Source organism: Myiozetetes cayanensis, unplaced genomic scaffold, assembly GCF_022539395.1.
Source record: "Myiozetetes cayanensis isolate MyiCay16 unplaced genomic scaffold, myiCay2020 scf2-11, whole genome shotgun sequence".
In the NCBI taxonomy this organism is placed as follows: Eukaryota; Metazoa; Chordata; class Aves; order Passeriformes; family Tyrannidae; genus Myiozetetes; species Myiozetetes cayanensis.
The window spans coordinates 102811962-102832654 of NW_026087411.1; the positions used below are offsets into that span (position 1 = coordinate 102811962).

The following is a 20693-nucleotide window of genomic DNA, read 5'->3' on the forward strand; positions in this document are numbered from 1 at the left end:
GCCGCACCGCCCTCCCCGCGACGGCGCCCGGCGGGGGCCAAACGGCTCCGCGTTAACTCCTGCGGCGCCGGCAGCCGGCAGCGAGCGAGAGCGCTCGGGAGAGGGAATGTGGGCGAGGCCTGAGGGTATTAATTAAACCCTTACTGGGTAAATAAAGAAAATGGGGGAGAAAAAAGCAAAAGGTGTATTTCTCACAAATTGTTTCTCCAGTGGTGCTGTGTAGGACATTTAAACGTGTCAGCCCTACAAGCGTTTGCACTCATAGGGCTCAGCTCTGTCGAGCAGATAAAACGAGCCTGTTTGTAAGTTGTGGGTCCCTCACTTCAAAAAGGACATTAAGGTGATGGAGTGAGTCTAGAGAAGGTCAGTGGGGCTGGTGAAGGGTCTGGAGCACAAGTCCTGTGAGGAGCAGCTGAGGGAGCTGGGGATGTTTAGCCTGGAGAGGAGAAGGCTCGGGGGGACCTCATCACTCCACAACTGCCTGAAAGGAGGTTGTAGCCAGGTGGGGGCATCAGGAAGAAATACTTCACAGAAAGGGTGATTAGACATTGAAATGGGCTGCCTGGGGAGGTGGTGGAGTCCCCATCCCTGGAAGTGTTTAAGGAAAGACTGAATGTGGCACTCAGTGCCATGGTCTCACTGACATGGTGGTGTTTGGTCATATGTTGGACACAGTGATCTCAGAGGTCTTTTCCAACTTAATTGATTATGTGATTCTTTGAAATAATTATGAAAGAATTGGTGTTTCAGCCTCTTTCCTCTGACTTCATTGTTTGTAAAATAGAAATAAAATTACCTCACACCCAGCCACCTCTGCTCCTGTACTCTAATTTTTGCTTGAGTCTAGTACGTGTTTTCTTGTAGATAACTGTGCTGCCTAGAATTAGGTTAAACTAAAATTTAAATCCTGAAACTAGGGATTCAGGGCAATATGAAAGCTCTCTTGGATACCTGGGAAATACGTCAAGAAGAAATAACTACTAAGAAAAAAAATGCCTTTTGACTGTCTGTTTTCTTAACATTTCTTTTACTGTATTTGACAATGTAGCTTGTTCAGCAATGACAAATAGTATACCATAGTGTTCATAAGTTTCAAAGAATTGTGGGAGATTTATCGTAAATTACACTCCCCATTCCACACCAACAAGCAGCACTATGTATTGGTATCGAGATCTGCCTGCAAACAGTTTTTTTCAGAATCATGGTTGAATCTGTACATTATTCATATCTGTGTCTGTAAAAAATTATTAGTTTTGTCATTTATCTGAAAGCATGCAAAATAATGATTGACAGATATAGCAAATAATAGTGAAAGAAAGGAAGCACATCAAAGGAAGTTACTGCCAAAGGAATTATTAATATATGAGAAACCATTGTGATGCAAACAGCCCGGTACTAAAGGTATAAAATATCTACTGTATTTTTCTCTGCATGACACTTGTTTCTACAGTGTATGTTAGCAGTCAGTAGGGCTTAGTAAGTTTTTATAAGGGTCTTGAAATAAGCCTCCAGGACAAACGCATTACACAATTTGAAGCACAGTAGTCGAGAGAGCTACATTGTCAGAGATGCTTGGTGTTTATTTGGCCTTTGAACCAGATGTATCTGTGTCTCAGTGCTGCTTAGAAAAGCTTGAAGTTGTATTTCACAGTGGCAAACAGTAGGCAACAGTTTACAGAATCACAGAATCAACTGGATTGGAAAAGACCTCTGAGATCATTGAGTCCAACCTGTGACCTAACACCAACTCGTTTACCAGACCATGGCACCGACTGCCACATCCAGTCTTTTCTTAAACACCTCGAGGGCGGTGACTCCACTGCTGCCCCGGGCAGCCAGTTCCAATGCCCAATCAATCTGTAAAGAACTTCTTCTTAATGTTTACACTAGGCCTTCCACTTAGCAGACAAAGGCCCCATTGACCCGTGGTCTAACTGTAGAAGCTGCGTTTTTCACTTGCAATCCAGTTTTGTTTTTGTAACACCCCAAACCTTCACGCATTTACTGTCACTAGGAGTTATCCTAGAACAAGATTGTGCAGAGTTTGGGGAAAACCGGAGAATTTGGATTAAAAAATAGAGAAAAGTGTATCCTCATTAGCGTATGCCTAAAAAAAAAGACCTGGCGTGTTTCTGTGTGAAGGTATTTCTGTCAACAAATCCCCCGCGGGGTGTGCGGGGCCGGGTCCGGCCGGAACGCTCCGCGCGGCGCCTCCTGCGCGCACCCGGCCCCACAAAGCGGCGTGCCGGGCCGTGCGCCTGCGCTCTGGGGCGCTCGGTGTGTCCCGGCCCGAAGATGGCGGCGTTCTCGGGTACGTGGCGCGGGGCCCTGAGGGGGTTTGTGCTGCGGGGCCCCGAGGGGTCGGTGCTGCGGGGCCCCGAGGGGGTCGGTGCTGCGGGGGCCTCTCGCCTCTACCCGCCGCCTCCCGGCCTTCCCGCGGCTCCTCAGGCTGCCCTCCGTGCGGGCCCGCGGTGCTGTGTGGCTGAACACCTGTAGGGCTGGAGGTCGAGAGGCCTGCGCGGGTGTAGGTGCCTCTGCCCTGCTCGTCGGGGCTCCGCAGGTTGTCGGGAGTGGTTATCGAAATGGGTTCGCAGGTTTTACTGCACATGTGGGTCTGGCAAAGGGACTGCTGAAAAGTCAGGCTCGTTCCTCAGTCTGACTGGTTTCAAGAACAGGAGGTTTATCGTGATTTTCTTGTCTATTACAGGGGATAATAATTGGGTTTTATGAGAGAATCTCTGCTAGTTTAGCAAATTATGCATACAATATATCTTAATATATATTATATGTAATATAGAATATATTTCTGTTAGGTGATACAGTTTAGCAAATTATAAACTACATATATAGTGTATTATAATAGTAAACCGTAGTCCTTTTTTTCTTTTTGTGTCAGTAGCTGGAAATGTTGACACTTAGATATCTTTTGGGCTATGTTGAGGTAAATAACACTGCTTGTTCTTTTTTTTCTTGCCTTGCAGAAATGGGTGTTATGCCCGAGATAGCTCAAGCGGTGGAGGAGATGGACTGGCTGTAAGTAGGAGTGGCTTTGGGCCTGGAAAACTATAATTTGCCTTCTAGCAGTGTATGACATGCTTTTTAAGATACCTCTACTGCCACATCAAAACAAAGTGGAGATGTGTTTTCTTCTAACTGTCATTACATCTGATAAACTCCTCTTTAGTGTGAAAGACTGAAGAACAAAAACTGTGACTGCAGTGGTAACATTTAAATTTGAACAAGCAAAGCATGACTGCTTATATTTCAGTTCTTTTGTTTGATAAAAGCCTCTCTGCCTCTGGTTTATTTATTATGGGTCATGGGATTACTGGATGAAACTGTCAAATAATTGGTGCTAATTCAGTAGATATTTTCCAGACTGGTTTAATTTTGTGTTCTTCAGACTTAATGCTTGTGTGTCAGTCTTCTAAAAAAAGTCATTATTCCTGGTTTTCGTTACTTGTTTGGCCAAATTATTTCACCTCAGATTTGGTTTAGAATTGTCATTGAGAATGTTACCAGTATGAATGAACTTAGTGTGTGTGTTTAGTTTTTTTTTCTCATATGAAAACTGTTGATTAAGTATGATTGTCTGAAAATGCTGGTTGCATTTTGTTATCTTTGCTTTCTTTTCTGGTTTTGAACAAGAATCTTGTCAATGAGGGCTGTATAAATGGCTTTAAAGGGAACATCTTTTAAAGAAAGCAAGAAAAGGAATGTATAGTTCATCTGTTTGTTTATAGTTTAGCATAGTGATGTGGGATGTAGCTCTCTTGTCAGGGTGCTGCTGAATCCATTGCATGCCCTAGACAGTTCTGTCAAAGTACGTCTCCTTTTCTCTCCTTGTAAAAGAGTCTCCTTGTAAATGGAATCTTTATCAGTTCCTTAGTTTCAAGTCAGGAGGAGTAACGTTTACTTGCTATACCTTGCACGTGGTTTCTGTGAATTCCTATATAAGCAAAAATCTCTTTTTCTATTCATAACATTGACTTGTGTTGATGTGTTCTTTGCTCTAGTCTTCCTACGGATATCCAAGCAGAATCCATCCCACTGATTCTGGGAGGTGGTGATGTACTTATGGTATGTATTCGGGATAGGCCTATTCATAGAAATCCTGTGTCTTTTAATTGTTGTTTGTGGGTTCAATTTCATTCTTCCCAGAAGGTTCTTTAGTTAGACTTGCTCTCCTGTCCCTCTTCAGTAACAAGTATATTCTTCAACTAAAACCCTCTGTGAGTTCCCGGTGTGTTTCCAGCTGTTCTTGCAGATAGAATTCATTCTTTTTAGGCTTCATTTTTTTTTTAACTACTTGACCAAACACTACCACAAGAATGAGATCTGTCTGATTTCATCTGCCATCCTTTTGACTGTAAATACCTAACGTAGATCTGTGTGGAACGTGACTGATACTGCCTAAGCCAATGCTGCAGTGTCAGTAACTGTGAAGGCACCAGACTGGTGTGCCTTGTTCATCAAGTCTTTTGTGGATCTCTATGTTCCTGATTCTGTAACCAAAGTCACACTTGCTAAGAACTAAACTTAATTTATTAAAATAGAATTCTAGAACTCTCCTTACAGTCCTGGTTATTATAAACTCTTTGATTTTTCTCCCTATAGGCTGCTGAAACCGGAAGTGGAAAAACTGGTGTAAGTAATCAAATTTAAATAAACAGAAAATAAGTCTTAAGAGGTAGAGGTAGTGTGTATGCACATATACAGAGAGAATGTGTCTATGTATTTAAGCATTATTATTAATAGTCTGTACCAGCAGACATGTAGGAATGTTTTCAAATGTTTCTGGTCCTGAGTATTGTACCTGAAAACCAGAGTGGAAGTAGCTTTATAAGTCATGGAATGAAAATAACTTTTCACTTTAGGCTTTTAGCATTCCAGTTATCCAGATTGTGTATGAAACACTGAAGGACCAAATGGAAGGCAAGAAAGGAAAAGCCACTATTAAAACTGGTGGGGGAGGTAAGTTTTTATATGTCAGACTCCTTCAGTTTGGAACACAGTTAACTCATGTTGATTTTGCCACCTTCCAAAGTGAAGTTAAGCTACCTTGCCATTAGATAAGTATTTTTTCCTTGATTTTGAATAAGCCAAATAGAGAATCATCACTCAAGATTCTTTTAAACAGTGAATATAAATTTACGGATGGAATAATGGAATGAACTGGTGTGCATTGGGCTGTGGTCGCTTAGAATGCTGTTGTCTTCATTTTAAGCCTGGCTGATCCACACCTTGCTTTTTAGTGTTTTTCTCAAAACTATACTAGTTTAGTGCCTTGCCAGACTAATTCAGTGCCTTGCAAGATGTGGAGTGGTGGTAATATCCAGCTTAAAAGGAGTTAAAAAAATCTTTCTGTTGCAGGAATAGATGAGACACCAGCTATGACACCATGCAGTTGGTTTGGGCCTCTTAAGTGAGCTTGAGCAGAAGGCTCTTCTAGGCTCAAACTTTTTTTGTGTAACTGGGGTAGCACTGCAGAGTATTTCAGTTCTCCTGTGCTGACTAGAGCTGTTGCATTCCTTTTGGCACCTAACTAGGTTTGGAAGTGAATAACAACATCTTGAGTTGCTGCATTTGTACTGGTAAACATTGAACTTAGCAGGAAGTGCACAGGGCCAAAATTCAGTGATGTAGAGTGGATTGTAATCATGATCATATCCTCACAGTATCTGAGGGTTTGTGAAACATCCAGTCTAATAAACTTGAATCTGTAAACTTAATAACCATGTCCAGTCTGTGATATATATAGACTGGGTTTTATGTAAGTGACAGTATATAGACTTTATTGCATGTTATTGAGCATGTGAAAAATGAAATAAAAATTTTATGTGCATGTATCTTAGCTCTTCAGTAATGACATTTTAACTGATGCCCTGAAAAAATGGGTGAATAGAATAGAAATGGCAAATAATGAATCTCAAATTGATGCTCTTCATGTAGTTTTGGATATTTTCAAGCTGAATTTGATTGTGATTATGTTGGAAATCTGGCTTATTTTATAAAAGTCTTCAATGTTTTCAGTTCTATTTTTAAGTAACTTAATTTGTGCTCTCCTTAATAGAATAATGTACACTTCCATAGAATTTATTTGCATTATGCATTTGTGCCTATTCAAAACCTTTGTTTTGACCTCCTATGAGTTGCATTGGAACAAAGGTGTTTCCCCAGAAAGTTAAACCAAACGCTGTAAGAGACAATGTGAACTTCTGAGTTTTCCAGGCTTACCTTGTTGATTTAATGCTTTTTCTGTTTGTCTTTCAAACTTAGTGCTCAATAAATGGCAAATGAATCCATACGATAGAGGATCAGCTTTTGGTGAGTTGTCCTAATGTTCACTTGAAAATGTTTACTTGGTAAAAAGAATTAACTAGAGGAAAGCATGCATGAAATTTTCTTTTAAAAGCAGTTAGATAGACAATTTCTTTAACTAAAACTGTCTTGTAATTTTCAGCAATTGGATCAGATGGTTTGTGTTGTCAAAGCAGAGAGATTAAAGAATGGCATGGATGCAGAGCAACTCGAGGCGTGACTAAAGGTAGATACAAAACTGTGTATTGGGGACTCTTCTAGAAAAGATTCAGCTGAAAAGCCTGCTTATCACCCATTGTTAATGTTGATGGTTGCATCTAAAATTTACTGTCCGTCTGACCAAATGTACTGCTAGCTGAAGACTTAAATATGACAAGTACCTCTGCTTTCTTCTCCCTGAGTTGTAAGTTACCTTTTCCCTGATAGAAGACTGAGTCAGAGGAGGAAGAATCATATCTAATATTCATCAGAATGCATTTTAGTAAACTGTTACTATTAGGAAATAGCTGTGCACACTGTACTTTCAGTTGTTTCCTTGCACACTTCACACAGGCATGTGCATGCAAAAGTTTCATGGTTCTGTGGTTGCAGCAGCAGCTGGGAGGTCAACCCTAACACTCAGAGTCATTCTGATACTACAGTGGTTCTGGATGGTTGTTGAGAAAGACCCTAGAACAGTCTCATTTCATTAGGTGTGCAGATAATTGGATAGTCTGTATATTAATTGGATTGTCTGTCTTTGGAAAACAGCCAGTTGGATGTGCTTCAAGGTGCACTGGCAGTTGTTGATGGTAATGCATGCTGCTGGTCTGGTACTGATTTGGCAGAACCTGGTGTTCATAGTTTATCAGTTCTCATGGATTCAACAGAACCACTGTTCTCTCTTGCTTGTCATTCCTTTGGAGCCTTTCACACGCTACCTCTCAGTGTGTGTGTTTTGTCTCTTTTGCCTGCTGGTTTTGTCCTTCCATACACAGGTACCCACAGAAATGTTTTACTCAAACACAGTAGGGGTTGACACTTTCAGCGGGGGTGGGAATGTTAGACTTGCATGGGCTTGGAAGTAGCCAGACTGAACCACCTTGATGAATTTGGAGGTTGTTTTAGATCCTTCCTTTTTCTTTTAAAGGGAAATACTACTATGAAGTTTCCTGTCATGACCAAGGCTTGTGCAGAGTTGGTTGGTCAACTATGCAGGCTTCACTAGATTTGGGTGAGTTTCCTTCAAAAGAATCACACAGTTTTCATATTCACATGGAATGGCTAAAGTCCTGTTCTAGTGTTGCAGAGAATGGGCTCCTTGGGAAGGATACCATTATCAGGATGGTGGCAGTGTTTCTTGCCTTTTAATTCCTTTTTTTTTTAATGAAGATGACTGGAGACTAGTAAAATCAATAAATGTACTGGTACAAAAAATACTGGTTTGGTGAACATAAAAGCCAGAAGTCTGTAGTTAGCACTGTGTATTTTTTGTTCACATGGTAGCGTCAGAGATTTAAGTTGCTGAAACAAAGAGAAAAAAGCATAAGCTATCAACCAGAAGATAAGTCTATACTTTTTTTTTGGTCTTCAGGCACTGATAAATTTGGCTTTGGCTTTGGTGGCACTGGTAAGAAATCTCACAACAAGCAATTTGACAGTTATGGTGAGGTAAGCTTGAATTGTGTTTGGTAGAAACATAATTAAAAGTTTGGCATGTTGGTTTTGTGCTTTAACAATCAACTGTCTTCTGTAATAGTGCTGAATTCTAAAGCAGGATCACTGAACGAAAGTACAATGAAACATGGAAGCATTTTTATAAAAAGAGTTTGTTAACAGATTTAACAAAAGCAGTTATCAGCTTGAGACTTACGATTCTGGCCAGACTACAAACATATTGACTCCTATCTAAAAGTTAAAACTTTTCTGTGTGTTACAGGTTAGAGGTTGACTGATCTCTGGGATTTATGTCTTGACTTATTTCAGTTTTACTTCGAACAAAACAACCCATCTGTATACACAGCTTAATGTCTAAGTGAGGGCATCATATTCTGTTTACTAGTAGTTAAAATAGAAGTAATTTGCATAAGTCTGATATGTCAAAATGCATGATTAAATGCTAGTAAGACATAGTGGTGCACTACTTCTGGCTATTTAGTTGGATTTGCCAGTATCTTAATGTAAACTTCTGAAGTGTCTACTGGGAATATTTGTGGTGTTTTTTGTGTAATATACCAGTTGAGTTCAGATGTTTAAGCATAATTTATATAAATATGAATATTACAACAGAAACTCAAGGGTTTTTGTGGTATTAATGAACTCAATGCCATGAGACTTGCAACTTTTAGGACTCTCGTAGCTTTTTTTTAATAGTGGTGAAACACTTCATAGTATATAGATTTTATTGAATACCTTTACAATTAATAGCTGTCAAGATCTTTAAATGACGTACTTAAGTATACATAACATGCAGCACCTTCGAGAGTTTTTTGGTATAGGTTTCTGATGCCATATTTGGTACTCTAAGCTTAGATTCTCATTGGCTAATAAATGCATGACAAATTCACTTTTCTATGATGTAGAATTCTTCCAGGTAAACAGCACACATATCATTGTCAGTGTGTTTGGTTTTTAAAGTAAATTAAAAACAGTAATAAATGTCTAAATATCTAAGATCAATTGGGCTGTTTACTGAAGATTTGTAGCGAAATAAAAATGTGGAAGCTATTTACAGTGGTCTTACTGAAATAAATTGAACTTGCTTTTCTCAAGAATCAGATTTAGTGGGGCGAAGTGGGAAAACTAAAAGTTGACAGAATGTGAGCACTAAAGTCTTCCTAATGCACTGAACACTAAAATCTCTTAGTTTCACAAACTTCTTTTCTACAGGAATTCACTATGCACGATACAATTGGGTGTTATCTAGACATAGATAAAGGACAAATAAAATTTTCCAAAAATGGTAAGTTTTATTCACTTTCTTTGGAATTTTATTGGGATCCTTGTATTGGGTGAGGGGCAGGGATAGGAGTGCACACACATGCAGAGTCTGACTGAACTAATCCTACTTTCAGGAAAGGACCTTGGCCTTGCATTTGAAATCCCACCACACTTAAAGAACCAAGCACTTTTTGCAGCTTGTGTACTGAAGGTAACTTGGGAATATCACAGATCTCCAAAATCATTATAATTGTTCTGGGTTTGATAACAAACTGCTTAGGTGTAAAATTCACATAGGCAATGTGGTCTCAATGATGTGTGTTAGCTTTGAGTGCCATTTAAGTTAAATGTTTAAATTAAAATTTTAATACTTGAATATAAGGGTAAAATAGCATGGATAACTAATTTCTAATATTTTGTGTGTTATAATCTTTGATATTCTATGATTCAACAGATATAAGCAATTAGCGTGAAAGTGCCAGAATTCCTGCTTGATTTGTGCTGAACTCTTAACATTTCAGTAATGTAGTAGTATATCTTTCTGGAGTTAGTGTTTCTGAGTTGATCTCTCAAGAAGTAAAGGTTTTAGCAAAACGTGTAGGTGGTTAGAGAAATGTACAAGTTTAGAAAAAGTGCTTTGTTTCTGTTGTTTTTGTTTTTTTTGCTTCCTTGTTTGAGTTTTTTAAAGTTCTAGCAAGATTTCTGGGACAACTTGGGGAAGAGAAATGTGTAAGATGGGAAGAAAAAAAGAAGACCCTTCCCCTCTTCCTTGTCTAACTGGTTTCTCACTACTGAATTGTTTCTCATTTTACATGGTCTTTTGAATCTGTCTGTATGACACAAATGTGTTTATATCTAGAACGCTGAATTGAAATTCAATTTTGGTGAAGAAGATTTCAAGTTTCCACCAAAAGATGGCTATGTCGGCCTTTGCAAGGCTCCTGATGGTAGTGTTGTAAAATCACAGCATTCAGGTAGGTTAGATTTTTTTTTTTTATGCTTCTCTTGTTTCTGTATTCAGGTTGTGCTACAGAGCATCTTTAGATCAATTTAGTTGCTACCAATAAGATCTTAAATAAAGTAGTAATGAAGAGATATTAGTGCTTTCTTTAAAGTATACCAAATTTTCTTCCTCTTAAACCACCAATAATCTTTAACACTTTGAATTTAGAAATGCACAAGATAAAAAGACAAGTTCAGCTAAGTTACTCAGTGTTATCTTAAAAACAAGTTGTGGGTCTTTATGCTCTGCAATAAAATGAATTATCCTGCATGACCAGTATACCCACTTGTAATTTCTGAATATTAAGCTGAAGCTATTCATGATTGAGTGAGCAATAATATCACCCTTTAATGGAAAATTTACAATTACACTGTTTCGATTATCAATAGAAAACCCAAGTTTCTTTCCAGTCAAAAATTCCAGGACAGGAATGGAGTTTGTCTTATAATGGCTGGTTTTTTTTCCACTTAGGAAATGCACAAGTGGTTCAAACACAGAACCTTCCAAATGCTCCAAAAGCATTGATTGTAGAACCATCAAGAGAACTGGCAGAACAAACTTTGAACAACGTGAAGCAGTTCAAAAAATATGTTGATAATCCCAAATTAAGGTAACAGTGAATCTATTAGTTACATTTATGGTATTGTCCATGCATGTGTCTTCATGGGGGCATGGGTGGTGTTCCACTCTGTAGCTAAATGGACTTTAATCTGCAGTGCTACTGATAATAGTTACAGTAATAATCTGCTACCAGCCAACCTTATGACCTTTCATCTACAGTCAGACCGCTTAGGGGTGCAGTTTGTGTTTAATCTGTGGCCTGCCTTTTTCTGGTATGACGGATCTGGTGGGTGGGATTTCTTAAATTATCAGTGATGATAATTAATATGCTACTTCATGTGCTTTTCTTGACTAAAAACATTATCTGCTTACTACCTGTCTCTCTTGAACATCTTCCTGTGCCCCCATCTCCCTCTACCCCCTCATTTTGTGTGGTTTTCATCTACAACAATCTACTCTGTTTAATGTGCTTACAGGACAAGTTATCATGGAGATGCAATTCTGAAAAATTAATAATCTACAAGTGGCTTTGGTTTAAAGCTGTTTCTATTTTGACTGTACTTCTAAAACTAAACTGCAGTCAGTTTACAAGAGTGTTTATTAGAATTGCAAGGGATTAACAATGGGAAAAGGCAAGCTATAAAGTAGGATTCACTTGGTTTAATCTTATTTGCATTTCTAACTTTCAGGAACACAAGAGACTTTATTGTATATTAAATTGTATATTAAACTAACTTATGTGTTTTTTTTAAGGTATTCTCAGGCAACAAATTTTTTCGTGAGACTAAATTGGTTATGGTGTTAATGGATTTAATTACAACAGTGATAAAGAAATCAAATTCAATTCCATAACAAATCTTTCACTTGAATTAAAATACACTACATATCATGGGATGAATTTCAAAATTAATTTTTTCCTATTATTTTTTTCCTAAAGTTACTCTTTATAGCTGTTAATCATCAGCTACTTATAAAAGAACTAGTGTTCAGCCAGATGTTTACTGTACTTCTGAATATAATAAAGGAGTAAAAGTGAAATATTTTGATGTAATTTTAGGGAGCTGCTAATTATTGGTGGTGTTGCTGCAAGAGATCAACTCTCTGTATTGGAGCAAGGAGTAAGTTGTATTTTTTTTTTCATATGATTTAATAGCTTGGGTTCTGAATAACTCATGATGTTGCTAACGAATAGTAATAGTGCTTCTTGTAACTCCTGTAAACCTGCTAAAAAGAAAATGTGTAGTTCATAACAAGCTCATGTTGCACCAGTTTAGCAGTTCTACTTCCATGGCAATTGTCAATACAAGTGCTTATAGTACTTAATCAAATTCTGTTGAAGCCTGAATACTGCTGAAAATTTTAAGATAAAGGTGTAACTTTTTGCCATTTGTCCTTAACAAACAAGACAGTTTTTCTGCTAACTTCGGTTCCATGTTTATGTAACTAAAACTGGTATGCAATTATCGAGGTCAACCTACAGTACAAATCATTTCTACATAGAAGAAACTTGTCTGGCTTGAGCAGCATGGAATACACAATCAATTCAGTCATCCTGTAGGGAGAACAGTAATTTTTTAATTAAGGGTTCCATTTTGGAAATGAGAACAAGTCGCTGTTGATAAATTTTCCAGTGATTCTAGCTGCCAAAATATAAGTTTTTTCTTAAGCTTGCTTGAACTGCAAGATTAATAGACTTTTATGTGAATGCTAAATTCGTGATGGTGAACTCTTCTGTCTGACAAAATCTTAAGTTATTTCTATAGTTGATAGACTTTGTGTTCTTCCACAGTGAGAAAAGTTAAATTTATTTTATCCCTATTTAAAACCAAATCTGTTTGTTGGCTTTAGATAGCAAAGTTAAACTACTTGGGGAGCACGGGAGGGGAGAAGGGTCACAACGCTTTCCAAAATATGGAAGAGCTTCCTCCGTGAGGCAGATTCTGCTGATAAAATGTCCATAGAAACAATGTTTTATAGAACAATGAAATGGCCATAGAAAATGCAGGTTGCCAAGGCAGGTTGTAGGATCTCTCTCTTTAAAGGTAATGAAAATTGTATAAGGCATCAACCTAAAGCAACTTGGAAATTGTCCTTGATCTGCATGAGATGATGGGAATGGAGACCACATGATCTCATAGCTCCCTCCAACCCAAATTACTCGAGCGTTTTAAGAAGTTATGATTAATAGCAAATAAGACATTATACTGATAATTGTCTCACAATGTGAAACTTAGATAAAACTAGTAATGCCTCTAGTTACCTATGGGACCAGTTCATTCTCTTTATGTATTTCATAGGTGGATATTGTTGTTGGAACTCCTGGAAGGCTGGATGACCTGGTCTCAACAGGGAAGATTAATTTATCTCAAGTTCGATTCCTGGTTCTGGATGAAGCTGTATGTAGACAACTAAGTGCTGCTTAAATTCTGTTTTAAATGCAATATGATATTTGCAAAAAGAGTCAATGAAACATCATTGTTCTACAGTATTTGATATTTCAGTGGAACACCAGTTAGCTATGTATAGACTGTTCCAGCTTAATCCTCTTGTTTGCAACCATAGTAACCTACATACTTTTTTCCCTCTTGTAACCTCTCTGTTAAGTCTGTGTGAAAATTTTCTGATAGAGAAATATATTTCAAACTGTGTTCACAAGGTAGTGAAGTCTGTCCCTGTGCAGGGAACTTGAAGGACAACAACAAGATCAGAATGTTAGATAACCCAGCAGGTCTTGAAGCCAATGAATGTTGGAGTCAATATGCTGTGAAATGAGTGCAGCTCTCTGAGCTGTTGTAGTACAACTGAATATTCAGGAAGATTAAATGGCTTGGGGTATTAATTAGGAGAAGTTGCTGATGTTATTGTGAAGCACAGTAGCTGTACTTGAAAATACTCCAAATTTTACTGTGTCTTTTTCTCCTTAGTAATAATGTCCCAGCCATGCATTGACCTGTCCAGCTAATTAAAAGGGAGACCAGACCTTTGGAGACTATAAGTGTGTTGCTTATTTAAGTGTACAGACTGAGGAATGACAAAGAATTACAGCTTTATTTCTTTTATTTTATTCCCATGTAGGATGGCCTTCTCCTCCAGGGATACTCAGATTTCATAAACAGGATCCACAGTCAAATTCCTCAGATAACTTCAGATGGAAAGAGACTTCAGGTGTAAAATGTGTTTGTGGTTTTGTTGGCTTTTTATGGGTTTGGTTTTGTTAGCCATGTGCTCTGCTTTGACTTAGCAGTTGTCAGTTTTTAATTTGAATTATTAGATATAAGCATATCTGAAAAATGAGTGACTACATAAGTTATGATTTCTAATGTGCTAATAATCTTGATTCATCAGCTTTCAGTAGTTCTGCTTTCTTCCTATTAAGTGTTTGGGTCTTTGTCAGAGAATAGTTAAGCAAATTATTTTATCTTGACTCTTGCCAGGTGAGTGGTTCAGGTGTTGAGGAGTCCCAGTCAAGGGCTCTTTCTGTTGTGCTATATTATTAACATTCTTCCAGTTCTACTCTCACCTTTTTTGGGTTAGGAGAATCTTTGTCTTCAGTGGTATCCATGTCTCTTCTCAGGTGATTGTGTGCTCTGCAACACTCCACTCTTTTGATGTGAAAAAACTATCTGAAAAGATCATGCATTTTCCCACCTGGGTTGATCTGAAAGGAGAAGATTCTGTCCCTGAAACTGTACACCATGTAGTTGTGCCTGTAAATCCAAAAGCTGATAAACTCTGGGAAAGGCTTGGCAAGAATCATATCAGAGTAAGTGACAATTAAGGTTGTTTTTCTGTGTTTACTTATTTAACCTTCAGAACAGGGGCATAATGTTGAATGGTCTTTGCTGGCTGTTGAAACAGCTTAGTATATCTGAAATGGTTTGTTCCATGGTAGTCAGCATCATATTGGTGATGCAGCGACAATGTTGTCTTACAAACATGATTGAGGAAGAGCTTGATAAAGTAACAGTCTGATTTGCACTAGAGAACAATGGCACTGCACTGGTTTTTCACTCATTTCACAGTTAATGGTCTGTGGCCTAACTGTAGTTAGTACTTCTCTTTTCTGACTGATGAGGAGGAAATACACCTGCCAAGATGGATCATTCTATGAGGAAATTTTGTCTCTAACCAACACAAGATGAGCAATTCTTAGAAGAATTGGTTTCACATCAGACTACATCTGAGACTCTAAATTCTACATTTACCTGACACCTCTCCATGTGAGAAGGTGGTGGTGGTTGTTCAAATCTTTAGTCTTCAAGTTCTGAATAACATGGGCTGTATTTCCAGCTCTTTTGCTGTTACAAATATAAAGGTTTTCTTAACCTCTTATTTTTGGAATATTTGTTAGGTTTGTTTGTACCTTTTCTTCAAGTCTTAATATTACTTTATTTCTCTTGGGTTTTAGGTTAATATCTGTTTCAGCCTAGCATAGGGAAAAAGATGAAGAACAACTGTGGTTATATCATTTAGCCATATTCTACAATACCTTTTTTTTTCCCCAGGTTTGGGTGTTTTTAATTTTTCCCTCTGTGTTGAAAGATGTGTTCTGTCCAGTGTCTACATAAATAAATTTATTACCCTTTTTTATGAGCAAGTTTTCATGCTTAAACTTAAGACTTTTCTGTAGCTAAAGGTAGATTAACTTTTCTGGTGGGAGAACAGAATGCTAAGATTACTTTTAAATTTTAATTTCTTGCTAGTTGTAAGTTAATAGAGTTAAGCATTTCCTCTGTAAAGTGTGGACTAATGACTTGGTGGGGGGGCTTTTTTGTTTGTTTTTCCTAGACTGATGAAGTGCATGCAAAAGACAATACCCGACCTGGCGCTAACACTCCAGGTAATCAGCAACACTAGTTAAGTAATAGCTTAGGAAATACTCTTCTGTAAATGTTATGAAGTAGAGGCTTCTGAAATGCTCCTTGTAAATGTTATGAAGTAAAGGTAGATTACAGTAGATACTGGCCTCTGGTCATGTTCCTCCAAATTTCTATTTCTACATTTTTACAGTTGTGAAGAGAAATGTGTTTCTGGAATTGGGGAGTGGAAAAGAAATACTTGAATGTATATTTTGCAGATTTGTAAAACAACAGATATTTGTTGGTGTGTTTAAGACAAAACCTGGAACTTCTGAGTGGTTTTTTTACTTCTGTATTATATCACCTTGCTGCAACAGGAGAGGAGAGAGAAAAACGAGGGCTTATCTTACTTGCTCTGATAGTAAAAATTTGGAAGGATGGAGAAAACTTTAAATGTGTGCAGTTCAAAGACTCTTCACTTTTTTAAACAATTTGAGTGAAATAACTTGTTTACTTTTATTTAGAAATGTGGTCTGAAGCTATTAAAATTCTAAAAGGAGAATACACTGTTCGGGCAATCAAAGAGCACAAGATGGACCAAGCCATTATTTTCTGCAGGACTAAAATAGACTGTGATAATATGGAGCAATATTTCATCCAACAGGGTGGAGGTAATAGTTTTTGTGTAAACCTTATTCTGCTCACTTTCCTGTTTATTTCAGCACCAAAATTGTATGATAAAAGTTCACCAGTATTACAACCCCACACAAATAAAATGGTGCTTCAGTTTTTTTACATACTGACTGGGCATTAAAGTCAGGGTTTGGTAGCAGGGAGCTACAGGGGTGCCCTTTGTGGCAGAAGGCCACGAACTACCCTGTACCTGTTCCAGACAGCTCTGAAATGGCTGGAAACAGCCCACTGTGCACCAAAATTTGAACCAATGAGAAGAATATATTGTGTCTCTGCTGAAACATATATTAGTAAAAGTGATAGTTGGTAAGGGCAAGAGACATGGGCAGAAATGTGTGTGTGCAAGTGTATACGTGAAGAAAGGTGGGAGAAAACAGTGAAAGGGGACTGTGAGGAGAGGTCACACATTTGAAGAAAGGGGGAGATCTAGAGTAGGAAGGAGTGAGGAGAAATACCTGCACAGACTTGCTCTGGGGAGGAGGGAGGAAATATGTTTAACTATTTGCCTTATGTTTTTGTCCCCCAACACTGCCTCTCTCAGTAATTGATAAAAAATAAGTGAAATTTCCCTGAGTCGAGACTTTTGCTAAAAAAAATACTTTTTTTTTATTTCCAAGTTCTTTGTAGCTCTGTGTCATAGGTGATGTTACTAGTGCATGTCTAATCTTTCAGGCCCCGATAGGAAGGGACATCAATTCTCATGTGTCTGTCTGCATGGTGACAGAAAACCTCAAGAAAGAAAGCAAAACCTGGAAAGATTTAAGGTGATGTAGCAGATTCTCCTCACTTGCCAATATCTGAATTGCCAATAATCTGGTAGCGTTCCTAGTTCTCAGTTTAAAATAAATTGCATTCATATGCTCTGTGTCCCACTTCCTGAAATGGTGAGGCATAGTTTCTGTAGGTGGAAGTCTGTGCTGTCACTCAGTATGACCTTTGTGAGTTTGAATTGAGAAGATAGGTTTTGTTTCAAATAAACCCACTAATTTTAAGCTCTGTAGCAATTACATTGTTTTTTAAAGACTTTATTACTTGATTATTAAAAAAATGTTACTTAAATGTTTAACTTTGGTTTTGATTAAGCTCTCCATCAATTTATACTTGCCTTGTGCTGTTGGGGAAAGAAATAAGGGTGTAAATTGGCCAAGCTATTCATGCTTTATTCGAAGTGTTCCTAAATGTAGGGAGACACTTAAAGGTGAAGTAGGCCCAAAGGACTGTGGTTTCACTGCCTGGTATTTTGTTTGCTTTGTTTAGCATAACACTTACTTACAACTATGTTGTTGTAGAGAGGAGATGTCCGTTTCTTGATCTGCACAGATGTTGCTGCTAGAGGAATTGATATTCATGGTGTTCCATATGGTAAGATATAACTTTATATTTAAGCAGTTGAATTGCACAGAGCTTCAATATATTTGCAGTCCTGTCCACTATTTAAAACAAATATCACCTACAGCATAACTTAAAATGATGTTGAAGTTAAAGGCTTAAACTAAGCAATTTTTAAATGAGTTGTTCACCATACCTTCTCAAATACCTGATGATGTTTTGCACTGTTTGGGATTCTTCATTTGGTTTTCCATTCTTGCCAAAAAGTAATCATGGAAAAAAGCAGTTTGAGAGTGGAAGCCTTAGGTGTAAATATTGCAGGTAATGATGCCTGTAACTGTTGTAATAGAACAAAGTATGTATATGGGCTAAGGAGAGGAATTGCAGCAATCAGAGTGTTATTTTAGGTGTCTGGTCTCTGACCTTAGCTCATATATTAAAAAAAAATCTTCTATTCTCTGTGGATTGTGTCTGTCTTACACAGTTATCAATGTGACACTCCCGGATGAAAAACAGAACTATGTTCATCGAATTGGGAGAGTAGGCAGAGCTGAGAGGTATGTCTGTGTCCAGAGTAGTCACCATGATTTCTCGATACTTTCTGTTGTTTCACAGGTTAGCAGCAGTTACTGAAATACATTTCTCTCTCCTTTCTCCCCTAATATTTCAGGATGGGTTTGGCAATCTCCCTTGTGGCAAAAGAGAAAGAAAAGGTAATTACACTCCAAAGATGAACATCTGAATTTCTGTCCGCAGCTGGTATTTGACTTTAACATCCTGCATTGAAAAAGTGATTGTTTGTCTGTCCTTAATTGAAAGGGTGTTTAAACAGATACCTGAATTCTTCTTCATGCTATAATTAGTCAAAATAAACATACTCAACTATATTTCACAAAGTTTACAAGTTGGTTTTTTTCTGTTTCTAGGTTTGGTATCATGTATGCAGTAGTCGTGGAAAAGGGTGTTACAATACTAGACTGAAGGAAGAAGGAGGTTGTACCATATGGTACAATGAGATGCAGGTAAACATTTTGCTTAACCAGAATATTATAATTCCTCTAAAAAACTCTGAGATATAGTTCTTTGTTTAGCTATGTAGTTGAAATACAAAGCTAGCTTTGGGGTCCTTATAACTTGATTCCATTTGAAGAAGAAATTAGAAAATTTTGCAAGTTGTATGTTTTATAAATTGTTTAATTATAAAAGTTTATTTTAATATTCCTAGCTAATTCTGTTGGAGTCTTATTTTCAGCTTTCCTGTAGTCCTCCTAATCAAAATCTGTTATGGGATGTTAGTTACACATTTTTGTTTAGATGGTTTGTTGCAAAGCTGTAAGTAACTTAAAACTGTTTTTCTCTAACCTGGAAATACTGTCACTTGAATAGATTTTCATTGGGATTTGTATACCAACCACGAATGCTTGTTAAAAAGCAATACTTCCCTTCTTGCTATAATAAAGGGCAAATCATACATCATCTGTGGTAAAATAAACGTGGTTTGAGCTCTGTGTTATAAAGTAGCCTTGTTCATGTAAGTAGGGTAGAATGTGAAATAATGGCTTCTAGGTAAGGTAAAAACATACTGACATTGGAAATGAACTTGTATTGTCTGTTTGAGCAACAAAAAATGTGTTAGTCTTTGGTGTCTGTGACCAAGTTGTTGAAAATGTCTGTGTACCATTCTGTTGAAAATGCACTTGAATGTGACTGTTCAGAACGGTGGTTTGACGAGTCTTGGACTTATAAGGGTACTTGAAAACTTCTTTTTTTTTTTTTTTCCCTTAGTTGCTGGGGGAGATTGAAGAACACTTACACTGCACTATTGCCCAAATTGAACCAGACATAAAAGTACCAGTGGATGATTTTGATGGGAAAGTTACATATGGGCAGAAAAGAGCTCTGGGTGGTAAGCAATGAACTACTCTAGCGTTTACCTTGCTATGCTTACCTGCTTGCAGTGCTCAGTGTCCTAGTTGTCTCCTGTGTAATTACAGAATGATAGATTGTAAAAAGCTTCTCATTCTTTGTCTTCTGCATTCCTTGCATGCAGCCTGTGGCTTGCAAGTGACAAGAGTGTGTGTAGGTCTGGTTTTGTTTACAGTTTTTTTTCAACAAAGTAACTAAATTACTTTAACATTCCAAATGACTCTGGTTAAGCATTATTAGTTCTACTGAAAAGTGGCTTTGAACACATCATCTACATTGTGTGTCTTTTGACAGGTGGACTTTATAAAGGCCATGTGGATATTCTGGCACCTACGGTACAGGAGTTGGCTGCCCTTGAAAAGGAGGCTCAGACATCTTTCTTGCATCTTGGCTATCTTCCTAACCAGCTGTTCAGAACATTCTGATTGTACCACACTTGAGACAAGGCTTGAGTTAATAAATGCTCTGCCCTGTGAATGCAAAAATCCCATACTGTCTCTGAGTAGCGTAGTTAGAAAATGATTAAAACTAAGTATATTTCTTGCATGATGAACAGAGTGTTCAGCACTGTTAACTCTGACTTAGCTGTTGTCTTAATAAAATAAAACAAGTCGAAGATGAAACGGTTTTGTTTGTTCTTTTGCCTTAAGGGATTAATTTGCAGAATCATTCTACCACATAGATTTTGATTTATCAAAAATATAAGTGTAGTTAAGCAAATGTAGGAGGAGAGTTTTATATTCTGCAAAGAAAAGAATTAAAATTACTTAACTGTCTGTGTTAATAGTAATTTTTTAATGTTGGTCTTTTTAAAGATGCATCCATATTCAGCTGTTTATATTTAAGATACTGAATATGAAAAAAAAACCAGACCTGAAGTGTGTATTTGAAGCTCTTGGTTATCCTAAACCCCTGCATCTAGGCTGATAACTGCATTTTGATTCTGTAGTTCTAGAGTTCTTAAATGTAATGTGTCTTAAATTTCTAAAATGGATCTTGTACAAAGAATCTTACAATACTCTTGAGGTCATAGAGTAACATGCTAGTATCAAAGCAGTTCATAAATCTGCAGAAAAAGCTTCTTCATGCAGCAGTATAGGTTGTAGGGCTTAAAGCCTCTTGTGCTGCTTTGAGACAGGTTG

The 20693-nt window shown here is 37.6% G+C and overlaps 1 protein-coding gene across 1 annotated transcript; it reads left to right on the forward strand.

The window, feature by feature from the left end:
* The first annotated feature begins 2258 nt into the window (after positions 1-2258).
* Positions 2259-20174, forward strand: DDX1 (DEAD-box helicase 1). The gene is made up of 26 exons (XM_050316594.1): positions 2259-2311; positions 2982-3033; positions 4017-4080; positions 4618-4647; positions 4878-4974; positions 6280-6327; positions 6464-6547; positions 7451-7534; positions 7895-7971; positions 9190-9262; positions 9375-9451; positions 10100-10214; positions 10715-10853; positions 11862-11922; positions 13102-13200; positions 13880-13969; positions 14379-14567; positions 15593-15644; positions 16128-16274; positions 16969-17060; positions 17586-17658; positions 18110-18182; positions 18296-18338; positions 18552-18647; positions 19411-19531; positions 19846-20174. Exons 1-26 carry the CDS (start codon positions 2296-2298, stop codon positions 19974-19976), a joined length of 2223 nt encoding a protein of 740 aa, XP_050172551.1. The 5' UTR covers positions 2259-2295; the 3' UTR covers positions 19977-20174.
* The last annotated feature ends 519 nt before the right edge of the window (positions 20175-20693 follow it).